At 44.9% G+C, this 12,146-nt stretch overlaps 5 protein-coding genes across 5 annotated transcripts, besides 1 other annotated feature; all 5 read right to left on the reverse strand.

The window, feature by feature from the left end:
- Positions 1-517: 517 nt before the first annotated feature.
- Positions 518-1,199, reverse strand: BO97DRAFT_30895 (uncharacterized protein). The gene is made up of 3 exons (XM_025691190.1): positions 715-1,199; positions 619-656; positions 518-567 (listed from the first exon to the last, which is right to left on the reverse strand). Exon 1 carries the CDS (start codon positions 1,117-1,119, stop codon positions 733-735), a length of 387 nt encoding a protein of 128 aa, XP_025545664.1. The 5' UTR covers positions 1,120-1,199; the 3' UTR covers positions 518-567; positions 619-656; positions 715-732.
- An 888-nt stretch (positions 1,200-2,087) lies between these two features.
- BO97DRAFT_439102 (putative protein kinase) lies at positions 2,088-3,339 on the reverse strand (the record flags this gene model as incomplete). The annotated part of the gene is made up of 4 exons (XM_025697955.1): positions 2,088-2,279; positions 2,333-2,640; positions 2,695-3,041; positions 3,086-3,339. 4 exons carry the CDS (start codon positions 3,337-3,339, stop codon positions 2,088-2,090), a joined length of 1,101 nt encoding a protein of 366 aa, XP_025545665.1.
- Positions 3,340-3,547: 208 nt separating this feature from the next.
- On the reverse strand, positions 3,548-3,973 carry BO97DRAFT_401794 (uncharacterized protein; the record flags this gene model as incomplete). The annotated part of the gene is made up of 2 exons (XM_025694354.1): positions 3,548-3,768; positions 3,900-3,973. 2 exons carry the CDS (start codon positions 3,971-3,973, stop codon positions 3,627-3,629), a joined length of 216 nt encoding a protein of 71 aa, XP_025545666.1. The 3' UTR covers positions 3,548-3,626.
- Positions 3,974-4,542: 569 nt separating this feature from the next.
- Positions 4,543-4,743: a sequence feature (Protein overlapping with rRNA (BO97DRAFT_30932, RAL06513.1) was converted to a misc_feature.).
- A 1,300-nt stretch (positions 4,744-6,043) lies between these two features.
- BO97DRAFT_439103 (phosphotransferase enzyme family protein) lies at positions 6,044-7,806 on the reverse strand (the record flags this gene model as incomplete). The annotated part of the gene is made up of 4 exons (XM_025697956.1): positions 6,044-6,951; positions 7,001-7,379; positions 7,437-7,732; positions 7,782-7,806. The coding sequence occupies 4 exons, from the start codon at positions 7,804-7,806 to the stop codon at positions 6,044-6,046; spliced, it is 1,608 nt and encodes a 535-aa protein (XP_025545668.1).
- Positions 7,807-8,551: 745 nt separating this feature from the next.
- On the reverse strand, positions 8,552-9,347 carry BO97DRAFT_409601 (uncharacterized protein). The gene is made up of 2 exons (XM_025696095.1): positions 9,212-9,347; positions 8,552-9,158 (listed from the first exon to the last, which is right to left on the reverse strand). The coding sequence occupies exons 1-2, from the start codon at positions 9,252-9,254 to the stop codon at positions 8,731-8,733; spliced, it is 471 nt and encodes a 156-aa protein (XP_025545669.1). The 5' UTR covers positions 9,255-9,347; the 3' UTR covers positions 8,552-8,730.
- Positions 9,348-12,146: the final 2,799 nt, after the last annotated feature.

Raw genomic sequence — 12,146 nt, forward strand, 5'->3', positions numbered from 1 at the left:
TACTGATACTAAACTCCGATTATTGAACTGCTAAGAAAACCTATATAAAGATACAGCTAATTCTACTTTGAAGAATAAACAATCATCAATCATTTTCAACATAAGACTAAAAGCCGGCTCTCGAGACGGGACAAAACTAGAGTTTATGCGAGGTAATATTAATGATTAAATTGGCACTATCAGTAACTCCAAGTCAATAATAAATTCTCAGAGCAATGTCTAAGGGTGTTTCTGCGCAGTTAATGGTATCCATGTCCGAGGATACGATTCGATATTTGAGATAATAGGTATAAAAGTAGCTTCGAAACTCTACCCGGCGGCTTGGCTTCAGCACCAGGTGATAATTCCAGATTGTCGTTCAAATTTGAGGAGAACGATAATAACTAATTTTCCTATATACAGACTGTATTGATGGTTTATTTGGAAAGCGAAGCCAACACATGAAATTCTTTGTAAATGAAATGAGGAATTAAGTGAAAGGACAGAAAGTTGACAAGGAAGCCAATCGAGAGGTACTTGAGAATTTTATAGAGTAGTGAAGGAGATGATTGATATTTGAAAGTTTCCCTGTATTTGTTGTTAGAATATATTTGCAATATAAAACTGTCGATCACTCACTTTTGAAAAGTGCATTGTATTTCACTCAAAATTCTAAGCTTAAATGAATTGTTAGAATACCGATATTTAATTAACGTTTCCTCACAGAATCCTTACGTTCATTCTTCAATTTGATCAAGGTATCCTGCCAAGTCTTTGACCCCCTCCGACTTTCTCGGTAACTGTTGAATCTGATAGTGGTTTGATATCCTTCCGAGACACATGAGTTCGGTCATGGGAAACTTGCTGAAAAGTATGGTCGCTCATATCGCCGAAACACTGAGTGGCACGAGCCTTAGCGCTGATTGATCTCGCGGCGGTACAGTGTCCATTGGACGATCCAATGAATTGAAGCACATCTTCCTCAGCGCTAATGTTGTCAAAGCTATTGAGCCTTTCATTTAAATGTGGATGAATAGTACTCGCCACATTAGGTGGTATAGAGGAGCTTGAGTAAGTCGAAGACTGATTTTCATGTGACATATTTTCATGCGACTGGAATATTTGATACATATATCGCATGCTTTGAGAACCGAGTATTCAGTAAAACTGCGACGGCCGACAATGAGCAATAACAGATTTTTGTTGAATGAAGATTTTGTCGAGTTGACTGCAGTCTTGGTGAGGCGGGGTATAATCACGTGATATATCACGCAAAATCTTATGCGTCAAATGCAGCGACCTCAAGTGAGTTCAGCGTATGGGATTCTGCCATTATTTGAGTGTCATGTCCGTGATTTACGAAATATAAATGTGGAAATCGCACATCAACCTCACAATATCACATGCTAATAATGCCTTCAAATTCGATTTCATTATCCAAGTAGCGTTTCGAGAAATATGCCCATTTTGATTCACGCTCCCACTCGCTTACCGATTACGTTACCTCATACCGTTGATGCGTTGCCCGGATAAAGCTCCTCCGAATAATTCAGCCTTGAGGCAATAACGGCTCCACCGGTATTAGAGAATACAACCTCGGCTAAGCTACCCAATAATATGATGCTAGAAACCCCACTCAATATAGCGAAAATAACCACCGAGCGGACCACCTTTGGCCCGATCCATCATAGAGTGGATTGTGGTGAATTTACAGACCAGTTTTCTGATATTTCCAGGGAATGGAAGAAGATATCTACAGAGACAATAGGATAGTATCCGAAACCCCAACATTAAACAAAGTAAAAGCGATCAGATTAGTTCCTTGCGTGGGATGTTACCCGTCAATTGGCGCGCAGCTATCATGAAGAAATCTGATTACGAATGAATGATAGATGGTGATTCTATACTATTCCTGAAACCAAGGATCCAAGAGTAAATCTTTCATGCTGCCTCGCTCCCTTGGTCGCCACTGTAGCATCCGCTTCAACAAATTAAGAAAAACATGTTTGTCACGGTCTTCGATGTTGGAAATGATGCTGTCGATTCCTTCGCTCTCTGGAATTAACTCAGGGTACTTAAATTTTCCTGAATCAAGAGTTAACACGTCTTCAATAATGCTTGAAATCGAGTATACCTTCCGCATTAAAGTAACGGAAACCGTCCTTTGCTTGATGGAGCAGATCCATGGGCGGAGGACCAAGGACTGAAATTATGCGGGCCAGATGTTTTTCATTGGAGAACGCGGAGGTATCCGATTGTAGCGCATCAAAAGGACCACTCCCATGCACTAGATCGATGATCTATTCCGATGTCAGTTTCTCGTATTTTCCCGGCACGACAGAATAAGACATACCAAGACACCTAAATTCCAGATGTCGACACTGTAATCCCAGCCTGCTCCAATAATAACTTCAGGAGCTCGATATTCGTCAGGTTGAATGACATGATTATGGATCCGAGACCCATCGACGGCCAGTCCAAAATCAGTGATAACTGGCCTCCCTAGGTTCCCAACCTCCAAGCCAAAATAGTTTCGAGAGAGGTATATTATTCGATCATCAAGATGTTTCTGAGGCAGAGGTTCGTACACCTCATCCCAAGTGACATTTTCGAGTACAGACGGGTCTCGAAGAGACATCAGAATATTGTCGGATTTCAGATCTTGTCGACCGATTAGTAGAGTAATTTGCGCTTTGATATCAACAAAGGATATACCTGTATGAACGATGTGGCACTGGGAGTGAAGATAGCAAAGACCTTCTATTAGCATTCTTGCGATAGGCTTCATTACATCCAATGGAAGCACATTCCCATCGAATCGTCGCCTTAACATCCACAGAGGCTCACACAAAGTATCGAACACCATGCAGGCATGAGTACCATGAGGGCCGGGCAACGTAAAAGAGTCGAGCAACGTGCTGACAAAATTGTAGCCTACATGGCGTGGGTTCGTATGACTAATATGTTCGACAAGGCGTAGATCTCTTTCGGCGTCTTTTGTCGTAGCGTAGTTGTTCGCCTTGATTTTGACTGCAACGTATCGTGTCGGGCACCAACGCCACCTACTACATCAGTCAACTGCCTTAAAAGAAGGCTTTAGACCTACTGTTCTAAATCACGAGCTAACCATACAGTCGAACTGGAGCCCCAGCCAAGTTTCGCGGTAATCTGATATCTGTTGTTGAGAACTTCGTATAGGCGGGCAGGGTAGAAATGCTTCGGATCATAACAAGGAGAGCACTCTTCTTCAACTAGTCCAGCGGCCGATAGAATTTTTGTCGGTGTGTTCGGTGTTTTCCACGGGCTAGACTTGAGAAACCCATGGAGTGATCCCCTCAGCGAGCTCAATAGTGCCGTCATTTTGGTTGATGTGTGGGGAAATCCTGGAAAGCAGTCCCGGGGTGGTTGAGATTTTAATAGAATTCTTAGTTAAGCACGGGCCGTATGTAAGGAACACTGTAAATGGGTCAAGTGGGGCGCCTCATCACTCCGCATCTTGGCATAAGCGAGCGTGACCTTTGTAGCTGAAAATAAATCTAATATTCACAAAAGAGCGACTGATTTCTGAGTAACTAGCTACAAACAATAATCATCGCAGTACAAACTTCAGACTTTCAACATCTGTAAGTCCCCTTCTGACTCCAATCTTATTCATTATATTCGTCCTTCGAAAATTTCACCTCTCCATCATGGTACCAATGACCGGATGTAATGCGGACTCCGTCTTTGGTGAAAACTTGCCCAGAGACACGAAGCTTAGGGTCTTTCTGGGATGGATGCTCTCGGCCACTGCCATATAAGAGAGTCAGCTATTGTTTTATGGGGAGGAAGGTTAGGTTTCATACGCGACTTCGATTTTTTCAGCTTTACCCTTGAGCTTTGGATTGTCCTCAACTGATTTCGTGATCATCTCATCATACTTTGCAACTCGCTCAGTATTTTTCCAAATGATTTGGAGTAAAGATCGGGCATTTGTAGAGAAAGTACGCGACATCTTAGTGGTCGTTTCTTTCTAAAATGGAGTGAAATCAATCAGAGCAAGTCAGTGGCAGGAAGCAGGCTTGAGTGTCGCAATGAATCTCGTTTGCAGGCCAACGATCTGCCTTTATATAGCGCCGCAAGATGTTGGCATCGATGAGAAGCGAGTTTCATTAAGTCTCTCATCAATACCAGGAATTCTTACGGCTCTAAAATGCGTAAGATGTGCCAGTGCCCACGTAAATTGGGTGCATAATGATGATTGGTGAGATGCGACTTGAGACTAATCACCTTCTCGCTCAGGCGGCCACTTGAGGCAGCTTAAACTTTGTGTTGCAACCTATACTTAGTCCTATTTAAGTGATACTGGCATCTTCTCCGTTCTTGTTGGCTGAAGGTATAATAAATGATCTACTGATCAGTCGAATCAAGCCGCTGAGGTGATAAAAGCACAACACAACACTAAAATGGGGCATGGTAACCACAGCAGTGAACAGCCATTTCATAGCACTCAATACCATGTATGTACCATCACTTTACTATTCTAATCCATTGCTATTAATGAATTGCTATTGTGGCCAGGTAACCATCCAAAAGATCAAGAAAGAGCTTCCAATCTGTCAGTCCTTATTGTGTCTGGACCTAGTGAGTTTCCCCGTGTTGAGCCAAATTAAGCCGCAGGCTCCACGCCTGGTAATGCCCTTCCGTCAATTTCTTTCAGTTTCAGTCTTGCGACCATGCTTCCCCCAGATCCCAAAATTTTTGATTTCTCGTAAGGTGCCGAGGCTCAGGCTTCCTCATCAAAGCAGCACGTATGAATCGCCCGCTTCGTTCTTTGAAAATCGCTTGAACAACTATTCGTAAACCCTGGAATAAGGGCTTGTATAAAGTTTCATTCCAAAAGTACGTAGTCCGCGAAACCCCAGGTGATGAATATAATTACGGGTGCAATGGGCATGCAATTTGAGACATTACATACTGACAGGCCGACAGGGCGCCCTGGCAGTCAGCACAACGTGTTTCCCGCTCACGTAGGTAGATCTCGCACACTCTGCAGTAAACTCATTTCTTCATCGCTCCGTCACAAACAGCAGAGCTTCATTGAAGAAACCAGTAATCAAAATGCCTTCTGTCTCTTCCATAAGACAGACACAAAACTTGATTGGAACTTTGAACAAGAGACCCGCACTCTAGGACTGACATGAGATTAAAATCGAGCAGAATCATGGTAAACTGATGCTTAACTAGTCTATCGGCATTACGACCGGTTCTTAATGGGCGAATGCAATGAGAAAGTCCGATTAAAGCGCTTGTATAGTGGAACTTAACTTTTGAATACAGGTACAACTTCAGGAAATTAGACTACTTTATTGGTAGTTTCGGTGAACTCCGCAATTCTGTACAACAGATTTAATGTTATGACAGGTGGAGACTTAATGAATTGTGTCGTTATGGAGAGCTACGCAATTGAAACACTCATTCATACATATGACAAGTAAAAGTAAGACATTTCTCATCCGCTATGCCGTTTGGGGAGAATCTCGTTGGTGCCAACGAGATTCTCCCCAAACGGCATAGCAGGGTGCCAAGCTGTGGAGCATGCCCGTAGACAAGTGCGGTCTATCCGCATGTCCTCCGCGGCTATAGAATCCGGGGAATGCTGTCCTAGTGTAACTGGGCTCCGACCTAGAATCCTCCGGGGTCGCTTTGATTGATGTGATACTTATGAAGCGAATATGCTAGACGCGGTGGCGGATGATCGTCTGCTATCACGAGCCTCTAATCTAGAGTGCTTTTTGCAGCTGATCTCGCTCTGGGCCGATTGAGAATATGACACATGACAGACTTTTGCGCCGCTGGATTCTTCGCTCGAGAGCAACTTAGAAGAAAGGCCTCTTCTGGTCCGCTTCTGGGAACGAAAGATGCGAGGCGATTCCCTTATGCTGTGTAGGTCATGTGTTCATGATCGGAATATCATATTCCTATCGGCTTGTCTTCCTCTCTTGGTGGCTATTCCATATTCAAGATCATCAAAATAGGGGAAAGGCGAGCCATAATCATACCATTTCCTTAATACAATAGCGAATCAGTCAAATGGCCAACAGCGCTCGTACTCAGCCTTTTCCTCGTCAGTTTCAGCCAATTGCTCCAATATCAGGTCTTTAACTTCGTGGAGGGCAGCTTTGCACTCTTCATATCGCTCCCGCTCGATAAAGCCTTTGTCCGGCCACAAATCGCCCAATTTCTCCTTGACCTCCGCAACAAGATCGGTTCCTGCCACTGCACCATCGCTATCCTGTTTAATACGCTCAAAGTCTGCTTCTGAAAAGTCGAACGGGAATGGTGTGCTGCTGGTAATGGCAGGTAAATCCGTCCACGTGTCTTGCAGGTCAACCAGAAGCGATTGGAAGTGCGCCTCGCCGTATTCGAACATTCGGTGGGCAAGAAATATCAGCCCATAAGCTGCCGTCTTTCGAAATTCGACTACTTTGTATAGGTCTGGGCTTTTGGCATGCATAAGTTTCCGCCATCCAATGAACACGTTTTGGATGGTATACTCATGCACAGCCGCGGACTGTTCTTCAGGCGAAAGCCCGGAGAGATTCGGCCGTGGTGCCAAATCAAGCGTTTCAGGCTCAAGGCCACCCCAATCAAGGAAGGCTGGATCGGGGTTATGGTTAAAGAGGGGCGAGATGTGACAAGACTGCCAGTCAATAATACCCGTGATCTTTTCGGGATTATACGGGTCTACAAAGACGTTGTCATCATGCAAATCATTATGCCAGAGGCAGGGTCTGGTAATTGCTGTATCCTTTGGGATAAGGGCATCAATGACTTGTCGGTACCATGCTAAAGCAGTAAGTTTCTTTTCCCTGTCTGGTCGGTAGAGCTTTGGCCCACAGAACAAGGCGGTCGATTTCGGAGGTTCTAGAGACTGGATTGCCTTCACCTCTCGCGTCCCGACTGCTTGCAGATACTGTGTAAGAGAAGTCCCTGTACACTTATTAGCAACTGTACAAGAGCAGAACGAACCATAACGTACATGGCCCTTTCTCGACGTCCAAATTTGATCGGCCTGCGTCACACCAATCCCGGCCTGTAGCCGGGCCAATGGCAAACTCCGAATCTCTTACAGCCTTGCCATCCTTGACGAAGTGGTTTCCTCGTAGTGGCTGCACGTCTTCCGTGTAATATAAGCTGCCGTAATGCGAGAATGAAACGCTTAGCCATTGTTTCTGGAGGCGTGTCATAGCAAGAAGCACTTGAAGTTTTTGCGGTAGTTTCATTGTGTCCCAAACTTGGGACAGAGGAACACCTTCAATTTTATCCATGATAATAAATTCAGCCCCGACAGGATGCGATTTGGCTCGCGAGTTCCATATGTGTACACGAGGCGCTGGTGTGTTAAGAATTTTCCTAGCCTGCCAAACAAGACGCCTTAGCAAAACTCGATGATGACGGTGCTCAGGATAACTTACGAAATCCATCGTGGCAACTTCACTGGCAGTAGTAAAGTGCGGAACGCCAGCATTCGGGTTGGGAACCTTGGCTATAACTTCTCGGCCATCGTCCATAGACATGAGGAACGCTTTGTTGAACATGCCGTCAGGGTACTTCTCGATAGAGATGCATCTAGCAGCTCCCACCGATTCTGCTGCGACTCTTGCCAGGCTATTCATGTCAAATCTAATCTCTCGCTTCCGAAGGTTCTCTACCTCATCAACAATAAAGCGGCCACGCGTGAATTTAAAAAACTCATCGTTAGAGTTCCAATCTGACACGATGAGTAATATGCTGAATCGCGCTCCTATGGGCGTGCATACCTATCTGAGAAGAGCCTATGTCCATGCTCTCGGGACGGTGATGGTAGGATAAAGGTGAAGCTTTAGAGATTGAGTGGCAGTGTTGTTTCAGGCTTGGTAGTTTACTCTGAATGTAACACCAAGGACGCGCGGATGGGGGTCGGCGCATTTTCACGAAATGCAAGTCCCTGGAAGATCAGGTAGCACTTGATCACGCGGGCATCAAAGTGTTGGAACAAAGGGTTGGAAACATCAAGGGTAAGAATAAAACAAATTCAGAGGATGCTTCTTGCTGCACAAACCGAGAGATAATAATGCTGGTGATGTGGAGGGAAGATTGCGACCGTAGGTGAGGCAGAGCAATGCAGATCATCCCCGACTGTCGGGATAGTTGAGACAGTCAACACGTGACCAGGTGGAAGGCGCCAGGACATTTTAAGTATAGCTTATTTGTCACCAAATTATCCCGCCTGGCGGGCGCCACCCTTTTCCACCCGAAACCACTATGACGAGTTAAGGGTTTAGTGATTAATCAAATTACCGCATCTATTTTTCGATTCTGGAATAAGCATTTCAAAAACCTGAAGAGGCCAATGGCTTGAACAGTCTGCCTTCTCTTGCTGCTCCGTCAGCTAATTCGCCAACTGTCACGAGGGAATTATGTCAACAACAACTGTCTCAGGGATGACTCTTTTACTGATCACCGAAATCATTGGCCAGAGAGGAAGTTCCTACCAAGAACACGTGGTATGGCTTATTGAAGGTTGCTGGGACGGAGAGAACGCAAAAACAAGGAGGTCTTTCCGCCCCCGCAGAGCTGGGAAGTCTTGGTCGCCGTTTCGGTCGCTGTGCTACCAAGAACTTGAGTTCGAATCCTTAAGGCGCCCCTTCGCACCTCAGACAAGACCATGAAATAATGGAGATTGAAATGTACAGTGGGCTAAGTGTGAGCTATATGACATGACCGTGCCTATTCCCTTAAGTTCTTTGACATTTCCTCTTCAAAATCCCGCATCGCCTGCTCTTCTTCCTCCGGGGTCCTAGCCTCTTTAATCTCCACATCTGCAGTCGAATAAACTTTGTGGGAATCTTGAGCAGCCTTTTTCTTGAGCGTGGAATCTTCCGCGTTCGAATTGAGCTGGAATTTGTACCGTCGATACTCCTTGCCAGCTTTCTTGACGATTTCTCCAGTATCAATGCGGCTTCCGATTCTCGCATCATGGTTTCCCCCGCGCGCTGGGGCAGCCCGGTGACCAGGCTCACCTTGCCCACGCAAAATCGTAGTGCGGCGGCTTTTCGACTGCTTGATGTAGGCCATGAGAGCCTCAAGCGACTTCTGGGTCTTAGAGGGCATGATAATACGAGGAGAACTTGTGTCACGAGAGTGTTGGATGGATGCTGCTTAAAGAGAATTGTCAGCATCGCGACAGGAGCAGGACTTGAACACTTACTTAGAGCAGACAGATGGCTGTGCAATGGAGTCTGTCTTGTCATTCTTCACATGTCGTCTGGCGTCTTATATATCCGGACAAAGACATGGAAGATTCATCAGGTAGCCTAACAATGATTGCAACATGTCCCCACTTGTGCAGTGAAGCAAGAAAGCGTATCGCTCGTTCGTTTCGGATCCAAGCACGGCTCATGGATGGTGATTAGGGCGTCCAAGAATCCTGTGGCCTGAGCACGACTCAAAGTAAAAGAAGTCAAAGAATAAAAAAAAGGGTAAAAGTAGTCGGCTGTGGGTGGTCAAACTTAGGCGCCGAGTTGATCCGGCTTCACCTAGCGGTGAAGTTTGATAGCCCTGGGAGGTCAAAGCATCTGTCTGTCGACTGCGATAGCACAGAAAGCGCTAAACCTTCGTAAAGAACTGGCTGGGCGAGCAAATAGACTGTTGTGCTGTATTGGTCACATTCAAAAGCGCCCGGAGCCTCGAGGATAGACATGTCTTCCATTCGCTAAGTCTCGCCTAATATTGCCTTTTTTTTCTCTCTTAAAAGCCCACCTGATATATCCAATCTGCATGAATGGCGAAACCGCGCATATTATTAGTTATATATATTTTTAGCCGTGATCGAGCATCTTGAGCGGGTGAAACCAGGACTAGATTGTGCCCAGACAAGAGCAAGAAGTTCAGCGGCTTCGACCAATGGTGGGCTGGTCAGCCTTGGAAATCAAAGCATCTGCCTCTGGACTGGAGTTCTTAATATTAGCCGAAATAGGCACGGATAGCACGGGCCACTAAGTCTGCAAACGCAACAAACACTTAAAAGGATGAATAGAGAAAAATCTTGAAAAATTTGCCAAGCTCTTCTTGTGGCTGGTGCGGCTCTTAGTCAGCATCCAACTTAATTTAAATAACGTAATCGGTAAGCGAGTGGGCACGGCAAGCGGGTGGGCACCCGCGCCCACCCAAACAGCCTTCCATGAAAAGATGAAGCTTATATACCCCATATATTAATAAAATAACGTGTTTATTTGGTGTTTTAACGTGTAGGACACCTTGTTCTTATATGCCCAATTGTATTACGCTCGCTGCAGCGAGGTGGTGCCCGGCGGCGAGATTGTTTCTCGCCGGTAGCTGATCCTTCAAGCTGACTTCCACCAACTTCCTCAGCTTCACAAATTCTTTTAAACGCGTTTTTGGCCTCGTCAACGGTGGGGCCGTTCAGACCGGCCATTTGGCAATGAGACCCCTTGTTCTTGGTGTTTTGCCTCTCCAATCCAGTTCGTAATTCATCAACTTCCTGCTCAAGCAAAGCAGCCCGGTTGAAGGCGACTTCACATCCGTTTACAATATAGGATAACGCTGCTTTCATCTGCGAGGACGGGCTGATTGTACGTTCACGAAGAAGGCTTTCAAATGTAGTTTCATGCCTCCGCAACTGCTTCGTATTCTTGGGCGTTTTTGGTACCGTTGACCTGGTGGTGATACTGCCGGTTGGAGTAGACTTACGGAGCTGTATAACCAGTTTATCAAGAACCTCGCCCGGCTGGAATGGAACCAATCCCGAAGCCTTAAAGGCGTCGCAAATGGTTGATTTTTTGAAGGCAAGAGAACGTGCTTCTGAGTACGTATCCAAGAAATCAACCTTATCAATATGGTGGATGCCCTGGCGGATCAGCCGTTCCACCAAGCTTCCGTACGCTCGCTTCAACAGTGCAAAGCAAGCAACGTCAAGTGTTTGACAAAGGTGTAAAGATTACGGAGGCATGCAGATAGGAATAACGCCATTTTGACTACATATATCGTCAAATACCGCAGTCAAATGGGAGTCGTGCCCGTCAAGAATTAAGAGGCTATATCGCCCAATCCGCCGGTCCTTGGTGGAAGGAATAAAGTGTTCACGAAGCCAATGCAAACCGATATCATTGGAAGTCCAACCATTTGATGATAAATTGATACGCCAATCCGAGGAAAGAAGGCCTTGATACCATGCCTCTATATGGAACTTTTCCCTTGTTATCATGGTCAGCGGAGTATGGTGACTATGCGATGGTTCAGGCGCTTCTTAAACACGGTGCTAATCCTGATATTCGTGATGGACCACTAATAAATACCTAAATATAATCTGTTAAGGCAAAGCGAATAGACACTAACTCCAGTTTTTCTAAAATATTACTAATATAGGTACTGATTAATAGTTATCTTACTGTAGCGGATATATTAAAAAAAATTCTTTATTATTATATCTGCTTATTAAAGAAAAAGAGCTTCTAGGTGATTTAAAAGTTATAAAACTAGTTTATAAAGTTCTCAAGACAGTATATAATATTAATAAACTTAATTCTGAAAATAAATATATACTACATTCTTTAGAGTGTCTAATTATTTAGATTGATTTTGCTCACTGGATTTATGTTACAACAACAGCTATCACTGAGATTGTGATGCTTAAAGAATTTGCTATGGTTGGGAGTTTTAAGCTCTGGAATAATATGGTGAGATTCGAAAGGGTGGTTCTGATTCGAATAAAATCAATTCACCACAGCTTGGAGGAAGGGGGATAACACCACATGCTCTGCTTTATTAGTCACGTGGATGGCCATGCTGCAAGTACCGGGATTGATGGAAATTTGTTTTACCCCGCTTCCTCTGCCTAGGCTACATAATCTAGCTTCAGAAGACTTTCAATCACTCAAGATTTCGTGATCTGAAAACCGAGAACCCTCTTGTCTGAGGTCCTTATATCCACTTATATTTGATTACATTTTACCGCATAATTGGTGTTTTTGTAGGGTGATATTAGGGTGATACCCGAGAGCAATTTCTTAGTTTCGCCTCCTCCCTGTAGGCCTATAAGAATGGAAGAGATTTAGAGGATCTCTTCGTGTTGTGATAGTACCTCTGGTACGAAACGGACGGCGAAAATAAGCGCCCTTGGCATG

Source organism: Aspergillus homomorphus (assembly GCF_003184865.1).
Source record: "Aspergillus homomorphus CBS 101889 unplaced genomic scaffold BO97scaffold_119, whole genome shotgun sequence".
NCBI classification, from domain to species: domain Eukaryota; kingdom Fungi; phylum Ascomycota; class Eurotiomycetes; order Eurotiales; family Aspergillaceae; genus Aspergillus; species Aspergillus homomorphus.